General features: G+C 44.3%; 1 protein-coding gene across 1 annotated transcript in view; it reads right to left on the reverse strand.

The window, feature by feature from the left end:
- BPIFB2 (BPI fold containing family B member 2) overlaps window positions 1-10,810 on the reverse strand; it is a 48,450-nt gene extending 37,640 nt beyond the window's left edge. The window contains exons 1-3 of the mRNA XM_073555260.1: window positions 10,764-10,810; window positions 8,820-8,950; window positions 2,098-2,242 (exon numbers count right to left, since the gene is read on the reverse strand). Of these exons, the coding sequence (XP_073411361.1) occupies window positions 2,098-2,242; window positions 8,820-8,925 (251 nt within the window). The 5' untranslated portion in view covers window positions 8,926-8,950; window positions 10,764-10,810. The remainder of the gene's footprint in view (window positions 1-2,097; window positions 2,243-8,819; window positions 8,951-10,763) is intronic.
- Window positions 10,811-25,212: the final 14,402 nt, after the last annotated feature.

Consider the following 25,212-nt stretch of genomic DNA (forward strand, 5'->3'; position numbering starts at 1 on the left):
ACCTGCAGATACAGGGTAATCTGCGGAATGACAGCATGCCAAAGATGTCCAGCCGCCTTAATAAAAGTGCGGCTACTGGTAGAAAATTAACTACATTCCTCCAGGGAGCTGCCGGCTTTCAGTTATAGAGACACGCACGGACCAGCTACAGTCACCACTCACAGCATGGTGAGCTGCGGCGCTCTGTACACCCGGCACTTTAGTAACATAGTAACATAGTTAGTAAGGCTGAAAAAAGACATTAGTCCGTCCAGTTCAGCCTATAAAATTCTGTCAGAATAAATCCCCAGATCTACGTCCTAAAGAACATAACAATAACGGTAAGATACAATATCGTTACGCTCCAGGAAGACATCCAGGCCTCTCTTGAACCCTTCAACTGAGTTCGCCATCACCACCTCCTCAGGCAGGGAATTCCAGATTCTCACTGCCCTAACAGTAAAGAATCCTCTTCTATGTTGGTGGAAAAACCTTCCCTCCTCCAGACGCAGAGAATGCCCCTTGTGACCGGCACCTTCCTTGGTATAAACAGATCCTCGGAGAGATATTTGTATTGTCCCCTTATATACTTTGACAGCTCGATCTGCAGCGCATCTGTGCAGAACAAGCTGTCAATCAAAATGCCAAGGCATGCTTACAGTTTCCAGTCACTGTGTACTGGGTAATGACTGCAGCTGATCCAGGCACATCATCTCAGGACATGACCTGTTCCGTTTAAGATCCAATTGAAGCCAGGAACCACAAAAAAAGTGTCATTTGAACTCTAGTAATAAAGCCATATTATTGACCATAACAATAGGTTTCATAGATGGACGAGGAGAATGGTGCAAGGTTTTTTTCCAGTGGGAAGAATGTGTAGGCAAAATTCTAGCATCCCACTATAATTGTTTTCTTTAAGTTAACATGTGACATTTTCTTAGGGTGGTTTCACATTTGTGTTTAAGGCCGCAGCGTCAGCCTGCGCACGGCCACCGCTAAGCCCCGCCCCCTGCCGTGCCTCCGCCAGTAGCTCCGCCTATGGGCACATGACGCTGCATGCGTCCTGCGTCCCCTATCTTTAGCACTGGGGACGCAGGTCGTGCGCAGGTATGTGTTTGGCGGCGCATGTGTCCTTTTGACGCTGCACCGAGCGCACCAAATTGCAACCTGTTGCGTCTGGCGCTGGTCAGCGCAGCGTCAAAAGGACGCATGCACCGCCAAACGCATGCCTACGCACAGCCTGCATCCTCAGTGCTAAAGATAGGGGACGCAGGACGCATACAGCGTCTTGCGCCCGTAGGCGGAGCTACTAGCGGAGGCACGGCAGGGGGCGGGGCTTAGCAGCAGCCATTCGCAGGCCGATGCTACGGCCTTAAACGCAAATGTGAAACCACCCTTAGCTGTCTGCAAGACCAAAATGTTTGAGATCTTATGATATTGAAAAGCCACCCAGGATATGGTCCTCAATTCTACTACAAGGCAAAGTTGGTCCTTTTTTAAGTGCTTAGTAGTGATGAGCGAGTATTCTTGATACTCGGGTTTTCCCCAGCATGCTCGGGTGTCCAACGAGTATTTTAGCGTGCTCGAAGATTTAGTTTTTGTCAAAGTAGCTGTATTATTTGCCACTGCTGGACAGCCTGAATACATGTGAGGATTCCCTATCAAACAGGCATTCCTCACATGTATTCAGGCTGTCTAGCAGCTGCAAATCATGCAGCTGAGATGACGAAAGCTAAATCTCTGAGCACGCCAAAATACTCGGAGGACACCCAAGCATGCTAGGGGAAAACCCGAGCAACGAGTATGCTCGCTCATCACTAGTGCTTAGCGCTAAATAACAGATAAAAAATAAAAAATCACTTTGTTAGTATCTGCAGATAAAACTTGCCATTAAATAGTAAAGTTTTTGGTATTGCTTCAGTGTATTGCTGTTATTGGTATTACATTAGCGAGTCATAAAGGTGATAGGATGGGGTTGTGGTAATATAGCTTTGTAATTGTGAGCATAACCATTTCTCTATAGCAATGACTTAGATTTAATGTACATTACATACATTTTTCAATTTGTGTTAATATGTAATTATCTGGAGCTATACAGTAAATACATATAATACCTACCCTACTAGGTTAAGGACATTGCCCGCAAGTGATTGTCCAATGCCAAGTAGACCTCCAAACAGTCCTGACTCCTTTTTCTCTACAACTGATGGAATTGGTATGAGTCCAAATGCATTCTGGAAAGATCTTCTTTGGGTCTGACAAGCTGTAAACAAGAAAAAATAAAGATTTATTATACCCTAAAAAAAAATTAAATTAGAATAGTGTTAGTATGGATTTTTCCAATAAGTACATTTATCACCTATCCACAGGACCCCTATTATTGACAGAGGTGGTTGAACCAATTGTAGGAATGGGTGTTCCTGAGACCCCTGTGTGAATGGTTTAGTAGTGTGCACACATTCATCATCTATCCTATGGATAAAAGATACTGTATATTGTAGTCATGGTGAGTTACAGCAATTAACTACCTATATAATATTTAAGAGTTGATCCTTCAGACCTTTTATAGTCAAAAAGAACAGGTATGAACAGTATCAGGATGACCAAAAGCCTCATGAAGATCCCCACGTCAGGTTCCCTATAAATGTTATCAATTAGAGTCACCAAACTCATTAAACAGTAAAACAGGCTAGAAACAGTGTTAAACATGTCCATGGATTGTGTCAGTTACTATACCTTGGCCCCATATACTTGACTAATATTAGATACATCACATGGACAGATATACCAGTGTTTTTGGAGAAGAGCAGGCATGTTTTTCTAATCCTGGACCGCCCGCTTTATCTTCACCAGCAGTACATAACTTGGTAATCACAGTGTTAACCCTTTTACCCCTGAGGGTGGTTTGCATGTTAATGACCGGGCCAATTTTTACAATTCTGTCCCTTTATGAGGTAATAACTCTGGAAAGTTTCAACAGATCCCGGCGATTCTGAGAATGTTTTTTCGTGACATATTGTACTTCATGATAGTGGTAAAATTTTGTCGGTATGACATGCATTTATTTGTGAAAAAAATGGAAATTTGGCAAATATTTAGCAGTTTTCAAACTTTGAATTTTTATGCCCTTAAATCACAGAGATACTGTATCACACAAATTTCTTAATAAGTAACATTTCCCTCATGTCTACTTTACATCAGCACAATTTTGGAAAGAATTTTTTTTTTTGTTAGGAAGTTATAAGCGTTAAAAGTTGACCAACGATTTCTCATTTTTCCAACAAAATTTACAAAACCATTTTTTTTTAGAGACCAATAGGGATGAGCGAGTAGTGAAATACTCAGACTCGCTGTACTCATTACCAGTAGCTCCTAATACTCGGGTATTCGTAACGAGTAGCGAGTCTAATGTAAGTCTATGGGAAATGCGAGTAATGTGCAAAAAATGTGTGCGGGGGTCTGTGGTGCTGTGTGTGTGTGCGGGGCTGTGCCGCGCTTTGCCGGTGCTGTGCGAGGCTGTGCTGGGCTCTGCCATTGCTGTGCAGGCTATGCCGGTGCTGTGAGGGGCCTGTGCGGGCTGTGCTGGCTCTGTGCTGGGCCTGTGCAGGCTGTGCGGGTGTTGTGCGGGCTGTGCTGGCTCTGTGCGGGCTCTGTACAGTGGCTGTGCAGGCATCGTCAGATGGGACTACTTGTCCCATCCGGCTATGCCCTCTACAGTGACAGCATTAGCGGATGATGGGAAAGTAGTATTCTCATCATCCGGCTAATGTGGTGAATGTAAAAAAAAAAAGACATACAGAACATACAACATATAACATACAGTACATACACATAACATACAACACATAACATACAGTACATACTCACCGCACACACCGAATTCCCTGAAGCTATTGATCACCTGTAAAAAAATTAAAAACTCACCTTTCTGCCGTAATCCCATTAATAACGAGGGTCCCACGTCGATCTCTCGTGGAGAGCAGCCGCATCAGCTGATGCGACCGCTCTTCAGGGGCTCCAGCGATACAGTGATGCCACAACAAAGAAGGCGGCGGCTTTACTGTGATTGGCTTACACATGCTGGCAGGAGATCCGAATATTGCGAGGCAAGTAGTGAAATTTACTTGCTAGGATTCGAGTACCGCGAGTACTTCATTACTCGCCGAGTACCGAATCCTAACGAGTATACTCGCTCATCCCTAGAGACCATATCATATTTTTAGTGACTTTGATGGATCTATATGAATAAAGATACCCAAACGTGACACCATTCTAAAAACTGCACCCCTCAAGGTGATCAAAACCACATTCAAGAAGTTTATTAAACCTTCAGGTGCGTCATAGGAATTAAAAAAAAATAACTTTTTTCACAAAAAATTGACTTCAGATCCAATTTTTTTTATTTTTGCAAGGATAACAGGAAAAAATGGACCCCAAAATTTGATGTATAATTTTTACTGATCATGCCAATACCACATATGAGTGAGAAAACCACTGTATGAGAGTATGGCAGAGCTTGGAAGGGAAGGAGCGCCATTTGACTTTTTGAATGCAAAATTTGCTGGAACAATTGGCAGATGCCTTTTCGCGTTTGGAGAGCCTCTAATGTGCCTAAACAGTGAAAATCTCACACACGTGACACCATTTTGAAAACTAGACCCTTCAGGGAACTGATCTAGATGTGTGGTGAGCACATTGAACCCTCAGGTGCTTCACAGAGGTTTATAAAGTTGAGCTGTAAAAACAAAAAAATCTAATTTTCTGCATAAATATGTTTTTAGGACAAAAAATTGCATTTTCGTAAGGGTAACACGAGAAATTGCACCATACAATTTGTTGCCGATACCCCATACGTGGGGGAATACTACTTTTGAGGCAAAGTGCAAAGCTCAGAAGGGGAAGAGGCGCCATATTGGAATTCAGATTTTGCTGGAATGGTTTGAGGGTGCCATGTCACATTGACAGAGCCCCTGAGGTGCCAGAACAACAGAAACCCCATATATGTGAACTCATTTCACACTCCCTAATGAATTCATCTATGGGTCCAGTGATCATATCGATACTATATGTGCCTCATAGAATTTTATACCACTGAGCGGTGGAGAAAGAATAAATTGCATTTTTACCACTAAAATGTTGTTTTAGCCCCAAGTTTTTAATTTTTCTAAGGGGACTAATAAGATTTTTTTTCAGAAAACTAAGGTCCATTTTTTCCTGAGTGTACCAGTATCTTGCATGTAATTGGGAAATATTTTTCAGGCACAGTACAAAGCTCACAAAGCAAGAAGTGCCAGATTTTACTGTTATGGTTTGGAGGTGCAATGACCCACTGGGGAGCTCATGAGGTGCCAAAACAGCAGGGCTCCCCATAAGTAACCCCTTTTTACAAACAGCACCTCTCAATGAATGTATCCACACAACCTGGTTGCAAGCAATACCTCTATAAGCACGGTAAAAAATCAGAAAAATTCTGATAAGGGATTATTTAAATTTATATTTAAAATTACTATATTCACCGTGTTATATAGTTGCTTAAAGGAGAATGGTTGACCATTCGAGAAGAGACTAAAATACCAAACCAGAGAAAAACTCGAATTTGTGGTCGAGATAAAAAATAAAAATAAATATATAAAAAATAAAATGAGGGATGATAAAATACAATTAAAATACCTTTATTAGACAATAGTTGTAAATGGTAACAAAAGCAAGAAAGGTAAAAAGCATTGTGTGCTCATACAATCAAAGATGTATGTACCTATATAGGTTATCAATAGAAACACAGCAGTTTTCATATGTAACACAGTAGCAAAAATGAATATAAACTCTCCCTCATATAAAGGTGACGGTAAAAATAGGGAGCCAAATTAACCATATATGGGCTCGATAACAAGGTGACAAGTGCACTAAATCCAGGAATTCATAAATTGAACAAAGGAGCAATACATTGCTACTATGTGCATTTGTGCATATAAAGTGCTGAGTGCAGAGGAAACCAAAAAGGTGAGGGAAAGCAAATAGGGGTGTATACCTTTAAAGACCGCCTGTTAACGAGCAGCACAGCCCCGATGCGCGTTTCAGATTAAATGTTTCATCGGGGGTTCCAGGATGGAATAGTATGTCCGATGGCAGTATCCCCCGTTTTGATGTGGGGTCCGGCGGTGAGCCCACCTCAAAGCCGGGACATGTCAGCTGTTTTGAACAGCTGACATGTGCCCGCAATAGTTGCAGGCGGAATCGCGATCCGCCCATGGCTATTAACTAGTTAAATGCCGCTGTCAAACTCTGACAGCGACATTTAACAAGTAATTCTGGACATCCGGCTGGAAATGCCCACACTGGTGACCAGCCAAATCATGCCAAAAGTAAAGGAAAAAATGTTTTTAAAAATTATGAAAAACATAAAAAAATAAAAGTTCAAATCACCCCCCTTTCGCCCCATTCAAAATAAAACAATAAAAATAAAATCAAACAGACGTATTTTGTATCTCCGAGTTCAGAATCACCTGATCTATCAATAAAAAAAGGATTAACCTGATCGCTAAACGGTCAAATCAAAGCACCAGAATCACGTTTTTTGGTCGCCGCGACATTGAATTAAAATGCAATAATGGGCGATCAAAATATCGGATCTGCACCAAAATGTTATCAATAAAAACGTCAGCTCGGCACGCAAAAAATAAGCCCTCATCTGACCCAAGATCATGAAAAATGGAGTTGCTACGGGTCTCGGAAAATGGCTCAATTTTTTTTTTAGCAAACCTTGGAATTTTTTTTCACTACTTAGATAAAAAAGAACCTAGACATGTTTGGTGTCTATGAACTCGTAATGACCTGGAGAATCATAATGACAGGTCAGTTTTAGCATTTAGTGAACTAGCAAAAAATTCAAACAAAAAACAAGTGTGGGATTGTACTTTTTTTTGCAATTTTACCGCACTTGGAATTTTTTTCCCGTTTTCCGTTACACGACATGCTAAAACCAATGGTGTCGTTCAAAAGTACAACCCGTCCCACAAAAAATAAAGCCCTCACATGGCCATATTAATGGAAAAATAAAAAAGTTATGGCTCTGGGAAGAAGGGGAGGGAAAAACGAAAACGCAAAACCTAAAAAAGCTCTGGTCATGAAGGGGTTAATGATCCTTTTGGACCCTTAAAGGGAACCTGTCAGCTGATTCATGCTGCCCAACATTAAGCACGACAATCCAGATACCAGGTACATTATTGCAAAACTGTATGTTTTACTCGGAAACTCTGATATTTTAGAGAATGCATATTTTATAACAGTGGCTAGGGATGTGGTGACTAGGAGGACCGGTCACAAGAGATGGGTCTTCACTGGCTTCTCCCTGCTCCTCCTATGACAGGTCACAGAGACAGGTCTTCACTGGCTTTTCCCAGCTCCTCCTAGCTATGACAGGTCACAGAGACAGGTCTTCACTGGCTTCTCCCTGCTCCTCCTATGAAAGGTCACAGAGACAGGTCTTCACTGGCTTCTCCCTGCTCCTCCTAGCTATGACAGGTCGCAAGAGATGGGTCTTCACTGGCTTCTCCCTGCTCCTCCTAGCTATGACAGGTCACAGAGACAGGTCTTCACTGGCTTCTCCCTGCTCCTCCTATGACAGGTCACAGAGACAGGTCTTCACTGGCTTCTCCCTGCTCCTCCGATGACAGGTCACAGAGACAGGTCTTCACTGGCTCTCCCTGCTCCTCCTAGCTGTGACAGGTCACAAGAGACAGGTCTTCACTGGCTTCTCCCTGCTCCTCCTAGCTATGACAGGTCACAAGAGATGGGTCTTCACTGGCTTCTCCCTGCTCCTCCTAGCTATGACAGGTCACAAGAGATGGGTCTTCACTGGCTTCTCCCTGCTCCTCCTATGACAGGTCACAGAGACAGGTCTTCACTGGCTTCTCCCTGCTCCTCCTATGACAGGTCACAGAGACAGGTCTTCACTGGCTCTCCCTGCTCCTCCTAGCTGTGACAGGTCACAAGAGACAGGTATTCACTGGCTTCTCCCTGCTCCTCCTAGCTAGGACAGGTCACAGAGACAGGCCTTCACTGGCTTCTCCCTGCTCCTCCTAGCTATGACAGGTAACAAGAGATGGGTCTTCACTGGCTTCTCCCTGCTCCTCCTATGACAGGTCACAAGAGATGGGTCTTCACTGGCTTCTCCCTGCTCCTCCTAGCTAGGACAGGTCACAGAGACAGGTCTTCACTGGCTTCTCCCTGCTCCTCCTAGCTAGGACAGGTCACAGAGACAGGTCTTCACTGGCTTCTCCCTGCTCCTCCTAGCTAGGACAGGTCACAGAGACAGGCCTTCACTGGCTTCTCCCTGCTCCTCCTAGCTATGACAGGTAACAAGAGATGGGTCTTCACTGGCCTCTCCCTGCTCCTCCTATGACAGGTCACAAGAGATGGGTCTTCACTGGCTTCTCCCTGCTCCTCCTAGCTAGGACAGGTCACAGAGACAGGTCTTCACTGGCTTCTCCCTGCTCCTCCTAGCTAGGACAGGTCACAGAGACAGGTCTTCACTGGCTTCTCCCTGCTCCTCCTAGCTAGGACAAGTCACAGAGACAGGTCTTCACTGGCTTCTCCCTGCTCCTCCTAGCTAGACTGATTTTGGGGGAGCGAGGCAGAGACCGGCAACTGTCACTACCTACCTGTTACAGTAAGACAAAAGGTAAATAATTAGCAAACAATGATAATAATTAATAGTATATGGAACAGTATGGATTTGTAGCTGAAATGGAATCATCAGACGTATTCAGAACCAAGGTTAATGATCATATGACTACTCTCATATGTGCTAATAATTTGACTGACGGACAAGTACTACCTACCATACTGCATGGCTTCTTGCTTTACACGGACAACTGTTTTACAATGTGTACTTTTCATTGGAGGGATCCATACTATCAGCAGCGCGGTTATGAAAAGTAACTTCATGTTTTCTTCTGTTAGACCTCTTTGCCTTGAGAAAAGCAAAAATTAAAAATATGACGGAGCTGCACGATTCCAATGTAATAAACTTATAATACAACTTGCATTGACTTTACATAATTAATTTGCTGATCATGTGTTCAAATGGGACAGCCACTCCTCTGTATACAGAGCAACAGGCATTAAGGTGTACTCAACCTTTTTTCCGTATCTGCTCGAAGACAATGTAAATAAAAAGGAACTATACAACAATGGGACTTAAAAGCAATCTGTCACCAGGTTTTTGTCTAATAATCTGAGAGCAGCATAATGCAGGAGCATAGACCTTAATTCCAGTGATTTGTCACTTTCTGGGTTGATTGCTGTAGTTTTGTTAAAACACACTGCATTATCAGAAGGAGACTATTACTAAAGGATTAGTAAATATGCTGCAAAGTAGTCCTCCGCAATCATGAGTTCTGTATAACCCCATTTCCACCATTTGGTTGTCAGCTTTCTGCCTAATAATTATCTTTATTTTTAAATAGCGCTAACCTATTCTGCAGCACTTTACAGTTTGCACAATTATCATCATCACTGTCTCCGATGGGGCTCACAATATAAATTCCCTATCAGTATGTCTTTGGAATGTGGGAGGAAACCGGATTACCCAAAGGAAAACCCACGAAAACACGGGGAGAACATACAAACTCCTTGCAGATGTTGTCCTTGGTGGGATTCGAACCCAGGACTCCAGCGCTGCAATGCTAACCACTGAGCCACCGCGCTGCCAATGCATAGTGCACGCAGAAAGCCGTCAATCATTGGTGAAGGCAGTTTTATAGAGTGCTCAGTATTCAGAAAACCAGCAGATAAATTAGTAATTTTATCAAAAAGACCACAGGAAATCCAGTAAGTGACACATAGCTGGAATAAAAACCTCTGTCCCTACATCATGCTGTTATCAAAAGGTGTTAGCAAAAACCTGGTCACAAATTCCTCTTAAAGGGAATCTGTCAGTGGGTTTTTACTTTGCAATCTGACAGCAGCAAAATGTATGAACTGAGACCCTGATTCCAGCTATGTGTCATTTAGTTTACTGGGTTCAGCAGTTGTGAAAGAATCACAGCTTTCTCTGTTGCATTTAGCAGAGCTGGGATGTTGAGCCCTATGTAACCTCGTCCACACTGCTGATTAGTAGCTTTCTGGGTACATTGTATAGTGGCAGAGAGCTACTAATCAGTGCTGGGGTGTGGTTGGACTAAGAGGCATGAGGCCAGTTGTCCTGTAGTGATATTCTCCTTTTGATAAAGCTCTATTGAAACAGAAAAACATAGCATAGCAAGTGACACATCCATGTAATCAGAATCTCTTCCTTCTCTTCATGATGCTCTCAGATTACATAGGAGACATATTCCCATTAATTAAATTAGCTCTCCCATTAAATGTTTTATTCATTAAATGTGTGTGTATGTGCATGTAATGTAGAGTGTGAGTATTAATATACTGCTGCACTTTCTGGTGTCCAGCGCCATTCTGCTCTTCTTCTCAGTGATGTCACCACAAATGCGAATATCCGGCTTACGCTCTGCTCGATGTATGAGACGCAAGTCTCTTTTGCAATGAAAACCTCAATAGGCTTACACTGTAAAAGCCATTTCGGGTCATGCAGAGCGCAGTGTGACCTGGAGAGTCTGCAAAGCGATGATGTCACTGAGAAGAGGACTGGACACCTACAGAGAGCAGCGGGATTATATGTTACATGCACATAATTAATTAGTCAAACAGTTTGAGTGCTTCAGCAAACACTTTCTATAGTTTTGTTAAGAAAACTATGATATCAAACCTTAAGGATATTTCTTTACCTGCAAATGCTTGCTCAGAATCAGAACCTTCCTCTAGATACTAATCGTAGCTTTGTAGCGGAGATTGAAGAGAACAGGAATTTATAGTTGGTTTCCGAAGTATTGACATAGGAAGTAAATATGTAAAAAAAGCTCCCTTTAAACCAAGATTTATGTATGGGTGTAGCTTTGTAAACATTTAATATGTATTTAGTTGCTAGCAAATGAAACTGATGCCAACTTCATGTTTCTCATAACATCAAAAACTTGTCACGTAGCTGTACTGCTGCAGTTTGCAGATGCCATGGGACAAGTTTACATAATATACTGTATAATAGAAGATACTTTGTATAATTCATATGATTCACTCTGTACAGAAAAAAAGCAGCATCTCATCATCCATTACTAATCTACCCAGTTTATTATTATATAGAGATATAGGTAAATTTGTGAACAGGGTTAGTGTAATATTTGTAAGCAGGTGACAAGTGGGCCCCCAAAGTCAATGTTACTGGTGGGCTCTTGGCACCCCTGTACGACACTGGCTGTGACCCATGCTCCATCTGGCAAAGTAGCCTTACTGCTCAACACTTCAAGGTCTCACTCTTTGGCAGTCATCCCTCTCCTCTCTGCCAAAGCCTTATCATGTATATCAACCTCTGGTCCACCACCTCCACAGCTGAAGCCTTTTATTATGTCTTGCCTCACACCAGAAAAACAAGCTTGCTCCTGTAGATGACAAAAGTTCCGGCCCAACCAAAGTTTAGACCTTGAGTTATCAGCTCTAGCACCTATTGTTGAAAGTTTGCACTCACTCTAAATGGCGGTAAATTTTCTTCTTATGCAAGCTTTCCTGTGTCCCACCCACCGAGACGGGGAGCCCACTTACGCTTTCTGGGATACCATACATAGCTCCCAAGTCACAGCCAGCAATGAGTCATTGCTATGCTGTTCTCTTGTGTGTGGCATAGGACCTGTGATGAGATCACAGGAGGGGAGGAGTCAGGGGTCACATGATCAGGGGCTTCTGCGTCTGAAGGACTCTGCTGTGCTGGCCGTCATCATGGTGCTGGATGAGGGAAGTTTCTGTGTGGGCTCAGGAGGGGTTTACAGGGTGGATGTAGCAGAGCTGTGTGTGTACGAGGTGTACGGATCGGAGCTGTGTGGTGTGTGTACGAGGTGTTCGGTGCAGAGCCCGGAGCTGTGTGTGTACAAGGTATGCGGAGCGGAGCCACATGTGTACGAGGTGTACGGAGCAGAACCGTGTGTACGAGGTGTACGGAGCGGAGCTGCATGTGTACGAGGTGTACGGAGCGGAGCTGCATGTGTACGAGGTGTACGGAGCGGAGCTGCATGTGTACGAGGTGTACGGAGCGGAGCTGCATGTGTACGAGGTGTACGGAGCGGAGCTGGATGTGTATGAGGTGTACGGAGCAGAGCCGTGTGTGTACGAGGTGTACGGAACGTAGCCCTGTGTTTACAGAGCTGAGCCGTGTGTTTACAAAGCGGAGCAGAGCCGGGTGTGTACTGGGTGTACGGAGGGAATCTGCATGTGTATGGAGCAGAGCCGTGTGTGTACAAGATGTACAGAGCAGAGCCGTGTGTACGAGGCATACAAAGTGGAGGTGTATGGTGAGCATTCATACCTTCCAACCATCCCAGATCCAGCGGGACAGTCCTGATTTTGAGAGAGAGACTGCCCCAGCCGGGAGTTTACTTTTCCCACAGACTCAGGAGTACACGGTGGAGCCCCAAGGAGCACTTTAAAACTCGCACGTGACGTTCTACCGGAAGTGCTGGAAGCTGACCAGAAATGAGGTAATTTTGGGAGGAGATTGTGACGGAACCAAGGAGGCACTTCAGGAATGCTTCAGATCCATCACCGTGTCCTCCTCTAACAGCACGGACAGCAGGATCGCCTTGGAATCGGGGATGCCGGCCATGTGAGCAGATCATGATATGTCCTGCACCATGAGGCTCAGTTGGGCACTACAATGGGAGCCGGGCTGCTATGGTATCTTTATAGAATATTTCTTTCTCTCTCTGTTTCTTTCTCTCTCTCTGTTCTTTCTTTCCCCTTTCTTTCTTTCTTTCTTTCTTTCTCTCTCTCTGCTCTTTCTTTCTCTTTCATTCTCTCTCTCTGTTCTTTCTTTCTTTCTCATCTTTCTTTCTTTCCCATCTTTCTTTCTTTCCCCTTTCTTTCTTTCGCTCTCTGTTCTTTCTTTCTCTCTCTGTTCTTTCCCCTCTTTCTTTTTCTCTCTACCTCTCTGTTCTTTCTTTCCCCTCCTTTTTCTCTCTCTCTCACTGTTCTTTTTTTCTGTCCACTCTTTCGCTCTCTGTTCTTTCTTTCCCCTCTTTCTTTCTCTCTCTCTGTTCTTTCTTTCCTTCTTTCTTTGTTTCTTTCCTTTCTCTCTCTTTTCTTTCTTTCTTTCTTTCTTTCTTTCTTTCTTTCCTTTCTCTCTCTTTTCTTTCTTTCTTTGTTTTATCTTTCTTTCTCTGTTCTTTCTTTCTTTCTATCTCTCTGTTCTTTCTTTCATACGTACACTACTAATCAATAGCCTCCTTTACATGAACATGTTTTGCCACAGACCAGGTGTCCGTGTGGCTCACATGCGTGTCCGTGTGATCCACAAGGAGACAAGTCCGTTTTTGGCCGGCACCACAGATGTCACACGGCATGAATTGTGGTATGTGTTAAAGGGTGGTGCCCACTGAGACTCTTTCGCCTGGGGCCCTCAAAAACCTGGAGCCGGCCCTGTTCCCACCTAACAGTATATAATTGTAACTACTTTTTGTCCCCTAGCTAGCATATGTACAATACACAACCAAGGTTTAAATTGCAAAACCAACAATCTAAACTGTACAGTGGGGAAAAATAGCTCAACAAAGAAAATAGCACCATTATGATAGTTATAAAGTATACTTCACAGTCATATTATGATTCATTATAGTGCTCATGTAAAGAACTCAGGTGGACCGATCGCCAAAAATAGACATACAAAAGGAGAAAAAATGCGATCAAGCAGGTCCAAAGTAAGATAATGTAAATAATTTATTTAAATAATATAGATCAGGGGACAGGTAGGGTGGGGGAGCAAAAAGTGCATACAGTATGTGCTGTAAACAAAGCTAGGAGGCAGAGTGCATGCTTAGGGTCATATAATACACACAGTATACTTAGCAAGTAGCTATTAAATCAACTATATATAATAAAGACCAATTGTCCATACACATAATCAATAGGTAATGGTCAGAGGCACGTATGGACTGGGGTTGAAATTCAGCCCTGGCATTTGAAATGACACTGGCTCATGTTGTCCCCATCCCCAAGCACCAGATGGCATATATTACTAATATAACTCTGGATGGAAAAAAGCAAGATTTACTACAAGACCAATATTTCTAATGATACCCTTGGCCTTGTGGGGTAAGTGCTCGATCACAACTCTTAACAGTATGGGCATCTTGAGAACACTGATTCTGTTAACAATGTAGCAGACAAGGCAACCCACGACCAGACAGGCCCTTCTGGTATTGCCAGAATTGCCAGATGGCCAATACGGCCCTGGTCAGAGGTATGAGAAAAAGTACCAAATAGTACCTGCAACATTAGGCTTAAAAAGCGCACTTCTGAGGCCAAATATTGAGATGAAGCATACCTTACCTAATTAAAGAATGTATAGATGGACACCGCAGCACCTGCATCCACACCAAAATGTGTTTCGACATTGCCTTCGTCAGGGGACGTGCCGGAGTGAGTAATGCAGAGTTTAAAAACAGCCCAGGACCAATCAAACGATAACCGGAATTGGTGTATATTGCCAAGGAAACATACACAAAGACGGCACAAGAAGCACCGGAAGTGATGCCCATAGCAGCATGCAATGCAGAAACCCGGAAGTGACTGGACCGCATATTGAACGCATGCGTACGTAATCTGCCTAGAGACCGCAAGTGACGCATGCACAGTCATGACAACCCCCATGGGAGACGATGTCTGCGTCATGCAAGGGGAGGCGCCGGAGACACGGAGCGTGTCAACCGACGTCACCACACACTAAAAGACACGGAGAGCCGTCAGGCAGAGCGGGCGCATGGCGCGCATGCGTGCAGGGCCAAATGGTAATAGTTACAGATAAAATATTGTCACAGATAATACAAAACAGATAATCAATTATATCTAGAAAGGCCAGAGAAATACAAAGCAGATACAGACAAGAATCAATGAACATTGGTACAAATATCAAAACAGGGGGAATAATTATGCCAGATAGATAATTTCTATCTATAAATTGGACAAAGTAAATGTATCCAAAAGGACATGCGCTGTGACACAGAGCTTGTCAGGAGCACTAATCATAATCAATTTATTCTCATCAGAGGTATATATTTAAAAGAAGCTCCAGACAGCACACGTTGCCGCAACACATGTGAACATGAATACATTCAGATATACCAAATGAAGACATATGTAAATTTACATGTAGATATATTAATATTTATAACAGATGCAATGAAACAAATGGTGTAAACTCAGGAGGGCAGATTAAATCCGATTGGAAGCTTGACGAATAATCAGGATAATTGGCAAAGCACAAAAACATAATCAGAATGGATCAAGAATAAAGGACGATAGAGAACCCTATAAAATACAAATAATCAATTAAAACCATGATAAAAAAAGTCCAAATCCAACAGGACTCAAGTTAGGCCAACCTCTGAGATGTCCTTCTCCCACGGACGGAGGCATCAATAGAATCAATGTCTCTCACCCGAAGGAGGGTGGCATCACAGCAATAGCACATCCACAAATGCCGTGGAAGGGTTTTGAGAGTGGATGGCTTTGTGTGGTCGGTGGAGGCAATAATACCTAAGGCTAGTTTCACACTTGCTTTTTTTTGCAGCGCGTTTTTCCCGCAAAAAAACGCATTGAAAAAACGCATACAAAAGCATACAACTGCTGCGTTTTTTTCAAGCATTTTTATGAGCATGCATGAAAAAAACGCAGCGTTTTTATGCGTTTGTATGCGTTTTTAGTGCGTTTTTACCGCGTTTGCGTTTTTTTCCAACATTAGTTGGCCCCTCACACTAACCCAAACCATGACTTTACTAACCCTAACCCTGACCCTAACCCTAACCCTAACCCTAACCCTGACCCTAACCCTAACCCTAACCCTGACCCTAACCCTTAACCAAACCATACTTAACCCTAACCCAAACCCTAAACCCTAACTAACCCTAACCCTAACCCTAACCCTGACCCTAACCCTAACCCTGACCCTAACCCTAACCCTAACCCTGACCCTAACCCTTAACCAAACCATACTTAACCCTAACCCTGACCCTAACCCTAACCCTAACCCTGACCCTAACCCTTAACCAAACCATACTTAACCCTAACCCTGACCCTAACCCTGACCCTAACCCTAACCCTGACCCTAACCCTTAACCAAACCATACTTAACCCTAACCCTGACCCTAACCCTGACCCTAACCCTAACCCTAACCCTGACCCTAACCCTTAACCAAACCATACTTAACCCTAACCCTGACCCTAACCCCAACCCTAACCCTGACCCTAACCCTTAACCAAACCATACTTAACCCTAACCCTGACCCTAACCCTAACCCTAACCCTAACCCTGACCCTAACCCTTAACCAAACCATACTTAACCCTAACCCTGACCCTAACCCCAACCCTAACCCTGACCCTGACCCTTAACCAAACCATACTTAACCCTAACCCTGACCCTAACCCCAACCCTAACCCTGACCCTGACCCTAACCCTAACCCTAAACCCCTAAATTCCATGGTTAAAAAAAAAAAACGCATGTGCAAAAAAACGCATACATGAGCATGCCAGTGCGCATGTATGCGCATCCATAGGCTATAATGGCCATTTTTAGCGCAAAACGTGCGCATATGTGCGCATGCGCTTTTTTGCAGGGCCAAAAAATGCAACATGCTGCGTCTGGAAAATCCAAACGCACACCCCAAAAAAACGCAGCGCATGAAAATCGCATACATGCGCTTACCAGCGCGCAGGTATGCGCACCCATGTTAAATATAGGGGAAAAAACGCATGCGCAGGTATGCGTTTTTTTCCAGCGCTAAAAAACGCAAATGTGAAACCAGCCTTAGACATGTTTTCTAGCATGTACCTTCAGTGGACGGGTAGTCAACCCAATATATATTAGTCAACAAGGACAAGAAGCAAAATAGATAACATTATGGGTAGTACATGAGACACATTTCCTGATGTCATAGTTTTTTGATCTATCAGCATTAAAAAAGGTATCACATCTATCAATATTAGGGCATGCCACACAGCGTCCACATGGAGCACATCCACGTCTCAAAGGAAAGGAATCTAAAAAAGTAGTCCTCGGAATACCCACATAGTGGCTCCGCACAAGTAAAGGTACTGTCACACTTAGCGATGTACCAGCGATCCCGATCAGCGATATGACGCAGTCAGGATCGCTGGTGCATCGCTAAGTGGTCGCTAGTGAGCTGCCACACAGGCAGATCTCACCAGCGACATCGCTGGGGACGGGGGTCGCTACTTACCTGTCAGACGAGGCGATCCTGCGTCCTCCCGCCTGGCTCCACGCGTCGCTCGTCGTCACAGCAGGAAGCGCTGCAGGAAGCGGACGACGAGAAACAGTCCTGAACGTTCTCGCGCGATCAGCGATAACCATCGGGGGAGCGGGTTGTAGGTAAGTATCAGACACAGCGATATCGCTAGCAATATCGCTATAACGTCACTAGTTATAGCGATATTGCTAGCGATATCTCTTAGTGTGACTGGCCCTTAAGTCACAGATTCTTAGAACGCTGTGTGGTAATACAGTAATGGGTATCTCTGAGATATTTAGATATAATTGGATCAGCCAATAAAATAGGCCATGATCTTGAAAGAGCCTCTCCTATCTGTGCAAAGCATGTGTGGTAATCAGTAACAAAGTGTACTTTAGTATCATGCTGTCTATCAGATAATTTATAGACTAAATCATTACAAGATAAATATTATGTCCAATTGTAAGATTTCTTTACCATACGGCGACTATAACCACGTGCATAAGGTTTGGATTTAAGGTCTTCTGCCTGTAATTCAAAATCCTCATCTGTAGAACAAATTCTACAAAGGTGAAGAAACTGCCCAGTGGGGACAGACTTTATCATGTGCCTCGGGTGTGCAGAGGAGGCATGCAGCAGTGCGTTAGTAGATGTAGGCTTTCTATATATAGTATATATCAGTCTGCAGGATATCACTATCATCCCGCTTTAACAGGACATCCAGAAATTCAACTCTATTCATATCCCAATGATTGGCAATATGAATATTCTGCTCACTGTTGTTCAAAGATTTCATAAATCCATTGTTACGGGCTGGCGAAACGCACCAAATAATAAAGATGGAATGATATACAAGGTGTGTTCACAGCCCAAGGCCCACCGTGCAGAGGTGACCAACTGTAGCTAAACAATGAGGAGAAGGCGTGCAGGGAAAGCCGGACACCGGTGTGAACACTAACCGGTGCTAGCAGGAGCGGACTCTGTTACTTCACGCAGTCTGCCCCAGCCGGCGAGTAACCACAACCTGTTTAAAGGCACAGGCCGCGGCAGTGTAAACCTCCGCTTGGAGCGGGTGCAATGTCCGCTGAGACAGACGCCACTAACCAGCTTGTGAGAGGTGCTAGAAAGCGTACATACGGTGCACGGCGTTGCTCAGGTGTGCACTGCAGTAGCAACAGTTCTGGAGCCTGTACTGGCCGACGCCCAGAACTCCAGTGGATGAGGAGGAGCGACACACTGCAGCGCTAATCAGTGTCTGGACTGAGGTGCTGACTCTGATTGCTAACCCTAACTCATACGTAATATCCAAGGAGGGGGGATTATAATGCGTCAGTCACCAGTCTCATTCATCCATCATCACACATACACTAAGGTCTGTATAGTCTATCATAGCGCATAGCGGGGCGGCCATGCAAACCTTTTATATCCGGGACCTTCCAGAAGCTTCCAGATCCCTCTGATGGTCTAATCAGAACTGGAGAAGGACCTGTGCATGTGAATCCCGATCCCCAATGGGGAATCGTCCCACGAGCATGCTCAGTGGAGCAACAGAAGAACTCAGACTCTGAAGTCTTTTGCTGCTGGCCAGGTTGCATTGTCATACCTGGACCAGAGGTGGCAGCAGCAACCGAACCCACAGTGCTGGTGTGAGCAGAATGCTGGGACCGAGGAATCCGCTGAACAGGCTCCGCTGCAGCCAAGGAAGAATGGGAGACCGTCAAGGGCAAGGCTCGGGTTTTATGAGCTCATTTTCTCCTTCACCTTTGATGTCCGATGAACTCCTTCTGCTGGTGAAAGGTAGTGAAATTGATTTGGATGGGAAAAACCTGTCATCTGAACAGGTGGAGTGTGATTGGACATCCGGAATCTCTGAGTGGATATAAGGCCGCCGACGCCCTGCTGGGTTGCTGGTGATCCTCTCTTCTCTGAGCTCTGGCCTCCAGTTTAGTCCTGTCTACTAAAGCTAAGTTTTTGCTCTGCTATTGTTCCATGGGATTTTGTCTGGTTTGCTTAGTGTTTGTGTTCAGCCAGCCCTGGTTGGGACTGGCTGAACTCCATTTTTTGTTTCTGATCAGTTGATCTCTTTGCTCTGTTTTCAGAATATACCTGAGTGCTGATATAGTGATTTTGAAGTCTAGTGACTTCAGGGCCTTTTCTATCAGACGTGTTGGACATTATTTTTGGCAGGGTTTTTGCGTGATTGCAGACAGTTGCTTCTCTTTCCTGTCCTATCTAGTTAGTGAGGGCCCCATCGTTTGCTCAGCCTGTCTTTCTGTCTGTGTTTGTGTTTTCATCTGTTTACACCGTCAATACATGTTGGGGGCTGTCTATTGCTTTGGGGTCTGCTCTGGGGCTGTTTAGATTTCCCCTTTCTTTCTTTAGGTTTATTTAGTTCTCCGGCTGTGAACGAGGTGTCTAGGACCACCGTAGGAACACCCCACGGCTACTGCTAGTTGTTGTGAATAGGATCAGGGGTCTGCAATCCGCTAGCTACCAACCTCTCTGGTTTTCTGGACTTAGCTAGTATTTTTGTTTTTTCCTCCTCCGTTGACTCATTCATAACAGAATCACCAGCCATACTGCAGATTCTAGGGTACTCAATAGCAGGAAATAATTGTTAAAAAAAGTGTCTGAATTTTTTTTATGTATATTTTTTCTTCTTTTTCTCTGGGGCAGTAGGAGGAATTTTCTTAATGGAGATTAAGCAATTGTCTGATCGTGTGGAGCAGCTGGCTGCTGAAGTGTGGGGAATTTCCGCCTATCTTGCTCATTCACATGCTGCTGAACCAAAGATTCCTACTCCTGATGTGTTTTTTGGGGATCGGTCTAAATTTCTGAATTTTAAGAATGATTGTAAATTATTTCTTGCCTTGAAGCCTAACTCACCGGGGAGCTCTGCGTAGCAGGTTAAAATTGTCATCTCTTTGCTGCACGGCGATCCCCAGGATTGGGCGTTTTCTTTGACACCTGATGATCCTATTCTAACTAATGTGGATGCATTTTTTCAAGCCTTGGGGTTGTTGTATGATGAACCTAATGCTATTGATCAAGCTGAGAAAGCCCTGTTGGCATTGAGCCAGGGTCAGGATTCTGCAGAGTTATACTGTCAAAAATTCCAAAAGTAGGCGGTCCTTACTACCTGGAATGATGGTGCCTTGGCAGCTGTCTTTCGGAAGGGTTTGTCAGAAACCGTAAAAGATACTATGGTGGGATGTCCTGTTCCCTCTGGTCTTGACAATTCTATGTCATTAGCCATTCAGGTTGATCGGCGTTTACGTGAACGTAAAAGTACACGAGAAATGTTGCCACCTGTTGAACAAATGTCTGAACCTATGCAATGTGATAGAATTTTGTCTAGGGCACACCGTCAGGAGTTCAGAAGGCATAATAAGCTGTGTTTTTTCTGTGGAGATGCCTTTCATATGATTTCTGTCTGCCCTGAACGAGAGAAACGTTTTGCACACACATTTGCTGTGGATGGTGTTCAACCTAAGTTTCTTCTGGCTATTACTCTGATCTGCTCTCTGTCCACATTTTCCGCTAAGGCTTTTGTGGATTCGGGAGCGGCTATGAACCTGATGGACTTGGATTTTGCTAAATGTTGTGGGTTTCCTATGACACCTTTGCGGACGCCTATCCCTTTGAGGGGTATTGATGCTACTCCTTTGGCGAAGAATAAACCTCAGTTTTGGACCCAGGTGGTAATGCGGGTCGCCCCAGACCATCAAGAAAATTGCAGATTTTTGGTGTTGCTTTATTTGCATGATACCATTGTTCTGGGATTTCCCTGGTTGCAAATCCATAATCCAGTTTTGGATTGGAAATCTGTGTCTGTGGTGAATTGGGGTTGTCGGTGTGCTCTTGGTGACGCTCCTGTTTTCTCCACCTCTCCCCAGTCGCATGATATTCCTGACTATTTGGCTGATTTTTATGATGTATTTAGTGAGAATGAGTCTGCGTCTTTGCCTCCTCATAGGAGTTATGACTGTGCAATTGAGTTGAGCCCTGGGTGTAAATTTCCCAAGGGTCGACTTTTCAATTTTTCTGTACCCGAGCACGAGGCTATGCGATCTTATATTAAGGAGTCGCTGGAGAAGGGTCATATTAGACCATCCTCTTCACCCTTGGGTGCTGTTTTTTTCTTCGTGGCCAAGAAAGATGGTTCATTAAGGCCTTGTATTGACTATCGTTCCCTCAACAAAATTACTGTTAAATATCAGTATCTGTTACCCCTGATTTCTGATCTATTCTCCAGAGTTAAATGTGCTTGCTGGTTTACCAAGCTTGACCTCAGGGGGGCGAATAATCTTATTCGCATTAAGCATGGGGATGAATGGAAGACGGCGTTTAATACTTCGGAGGGACATTTTGAGTACCTGGTGATGCCTTTTGGGTTCACTAATGCCCCTTCTGTCTTCCAGTGCTTCATGAATGATATTTTCTGGGACTTTGTGGATAAATTTTTGATCATCTATCTGGATGATATTTTGATCTTTTCCAGGGATTGGGACTCTCATGTGGAACATGTTCGGACTGTGTTCCGGATTTTGAGGGATAATTCCCTGTATGTTAAGGGATCGAAATGCCTTTTTGGTGTACAGAGGATTTCATTTTTGAGATTTATTTTGTCTCCGTCAACTATTGAAATGGACCCGGCCAAGGTACAGGCCATTTATGATTGGGTTCAGCCCACTTCTTTGAAGGCCCTCCAGAAGTTTTTGGGTTTTGCTAATTTTTATCGTAAATTTATAGCTAATTTTTCTGGTATTGCCAAACCATTGACTGATTTGACTAAGAAGGGTGCTGATGTGCTGAATTGGTCTCCAGAGGCAGTTTCCTCCTTTCATGAGCTGAAGCGGAGGTTCACTTCTGCTCCGGTTTTGCGGCAACCTGATGTCTCACTCCCGTTTCAGGTAGAGGTGGACGCTTCTGAGATTGGTGCAGGAGCTGTTTTGTCCCAAAAAGATCCGCTAACATCTAAAATGAATCCCTGTGCTTTCTTTTCCCGAAAGTTCTCCCCATCCGAACGCAACTATGATGTGGGGAATCGGGAACTGTTAGCCATGAAATGGGCATTTGAGGAGTGGAGACATTGGTTGGAGGGAGCTAAACATCAAGTCGTGGTCCTTACTGACCACAAGAATTTGATTTACCATCAGTCGGCCAAACGCTTGAATCCTAGACAGGCTAGGTGGGCCTTGTTTTTCACACGTTTTGATTTTGTGGTCTCTTTTCTTCTGGGCACTAAGAATGTCAAGGCAGACGCCCTCTCTAGGAGTTTCTTTGCTGATTCTCCTATTGTGACCAAGCCTGCTACCATCTTCGGTGAGGGGGTAGTTCTTTCTGCCATCTCGCCCGATTTGAGACGTGCTCTGGAAGAGTATCAGGAGGACAAACCTGAGCGTTGTCCCATTGGAAAATTGTATGTTCCTGACCAGTGGAGGAAGAGAGTAATGTCTGAAGTTCATTGCTCTGCATTGGCTGGTCATCCAGGTATTTTTGGTACTAGAGATTTGGTGAGTCGGCCTTTTTGGTGGCCCGCCTTGTCTCGTGATGTCAGGAATTTTGTGCAGTCCTGTGGGACTTGCTCCCGGTCTAAACCTTGTTCTCGCTCTAGTGGGTTGTTGATGCCTTTGCCGGTGCCCAGGAGGCCATGGACCCATATTTCAATGGATTTTATTTCTGATATGCCTGTCTCTCAGAGAATGACTGTTATTTGGGTGATTTGTGATAGATTCTCTAAGATGGTCCATCTTGTACCACTCCCTAAGTTGCCATCTTCCTGATAGTTGGTGCCCTTGTTTTTGCAACAGGTGGTTAGCTTGCATGGGATTCCTGAGAATATTGTGTCTGACAGAGGAGTTCAGTTTGTTTCTAGATTTTGGAGGACTTTTTGTTCCAAGCTGGGAATTCAGTTGTCCTTCTCCTCTGCGTTTCACCCTCAGACAAATGGGCAGACGGAGAGAACAAACCAGACTTTGGAGTCTTATTGAGATGTTTTATTTCTGCTGGTCAGGATGATTGGGTTTCATTTTTGCCCTTGGCCGAATTTGCTTTAAATAATTGAGCTAGTTCTGCCACTTTGATGTCACCTTTTTTTTGTAACTTCGGGTTTCATCCTCGATTCTCTTCAGGGCAGGTGGAGTCTTTTGCCTGCCCAGGTGTTGACACTGTGGTGGAGAGAATGCACCAGATCTGGGAACAAGTGGTGGATAAGTTGTCTCTCTCCCAGGAAAAGGCCCAGCGTTTTTCCAACCGGCATAGGACCATTGGTCCCCGGTTTAAGGTGGGTGATATGGTTTGGTTGTCATCAAAGAATATCTCTATGAAGGTGGCTTCTCCAAAAGTTTAAACCTAGATTTATTGGACCTTACAAGGTTTTGGAGATTCTTAATCCGGTCTCTTTTCGATTGGCTCTTCCTGTTACATTCAAGATCCATAACGTGTTTCATAAGTCTCTGTTAAAGAGGTTTGTTGAGCCAGTAGTTCCTGTGGTGGCACCTCCTGACCCTGTATTGGTTGAAGGTAATGTGGAATATGCGGTTGAGAAGATACTGGATTCTCGTCTGGCTAGACGGAGACTCCAGTATTTGGTGATGTGGAAGGGTTATGGCCAGGAGGATGCTTCTTGGGTCTCTGCATCCGATATTCATGCCGAAAGATTGGTTTGTGCTTTTCATCGGGCCCATCCTGATCGCCCTGGTGGCGTGGATGAGGGTTCGGTGACACCTCCTCAAGGGGGAGGTACTGTTATGAGCTCATTTTCTCCTTCACCTTTGATGTCCGACGAACTCCCTCTGCTGGTGAAAGGAGGTAGTGAAATTGATTTGGATGGGAAAAACCTGTCATCTGAACAGGTGGAGTGTGATTGGACATCCGGAATCTCTGAGTGGTTATAAGGCCGCCCACGACCTGCTGGATTGCTGGTGATCCTCTCTGCTCTGAGCTCTGGCCTCCAGTTTAGTCCTGTCTACTAAAGCTAAGTTTTTGCTCTGCTATTGTTCCATGGGATTTTGTCTGGTTTGCTTAGTGTTTGTGTTCAGCCAGCCCTGGTTGGGACTGGCTGAACTCCATTTTTGTCTCTGATCAGTTAATCTCTTTGCTGTTTTCAGAATATACCTGAGTGCTGATATAGTGATTTTGAAGTGACTTCAGGGCCTTTTCTATCAGACGTGTTGGACATTATTTTTGGCAGGGTTTTTGCGTGATTGCAGACAGTTGCTTTTCTTTCCTGTTCTATCTAGTTAGTGAGGGCCCCATCGTTTGCTCAGCCTGTCTTTCTGTCTGTGTTTGTGTTTTCATCTGTTTTCACCATCAATACATGTTGGGGGCTGTCTATTTCTTTGGGGTCTGCTCTGGGGCTGTTTAGAATTCCCCTTTCTTTCTGTAGGTTTATTTAGTTCTCCGGCTGTGAACGAGGTGTCTAGGACCACCGTAGGAACACCCCACGGCTACTGCTAGTTGTTGTGAATAGGATCAGGGGTCTGCAATCCGCTAGCTACCAACCTCTCCGGTTTTCTGGAATAAGCTTGCATTTTTGTTTTTTCCTCCTCCGGTGACTCATTCATAACACTCGGGATTCCTGACATGCAGCACCCAAAACCGGACGCCTAACATCCATGAAGTAAATCCACAGGTCCCTGCCAGATGAAGAGGATATCGTCAATGTACTGGGTCCAAAAAGGGACGAGGTCCATCAACGATGCCCGATCTGACAGAAACAGGTCCCTTTCCCAAAGCTCTAGGAACAGACATGCATAGGTAGGCACAAAGGCAGCCCCCATGGCTGTCCCCTGGAGCTGAAGGAAGAAGGACCCCTTAAATATAAAGAAATTATGGGTTAACGTAAACTCCAATAATTCCAATACCAGATTCTGAAATTTAACAGT

The sequence above is a fragment of the Dendrobates tinctorius genome, unplaced genomic scaffold, assembly GCF_039654945.1.
Source record: "Dendrobates tinctorius isolate UK_male_01 unplaced genomic scaffold, ASM3965494v1 ptg000223l, whole genome shotgun sequence".
Lineage (NCBI taxonomy): Eukaryota > Metazoa > Chordata > Amphibia > Anura > Dendrobatidae > Dendrobates > Dendrobates tinctorius.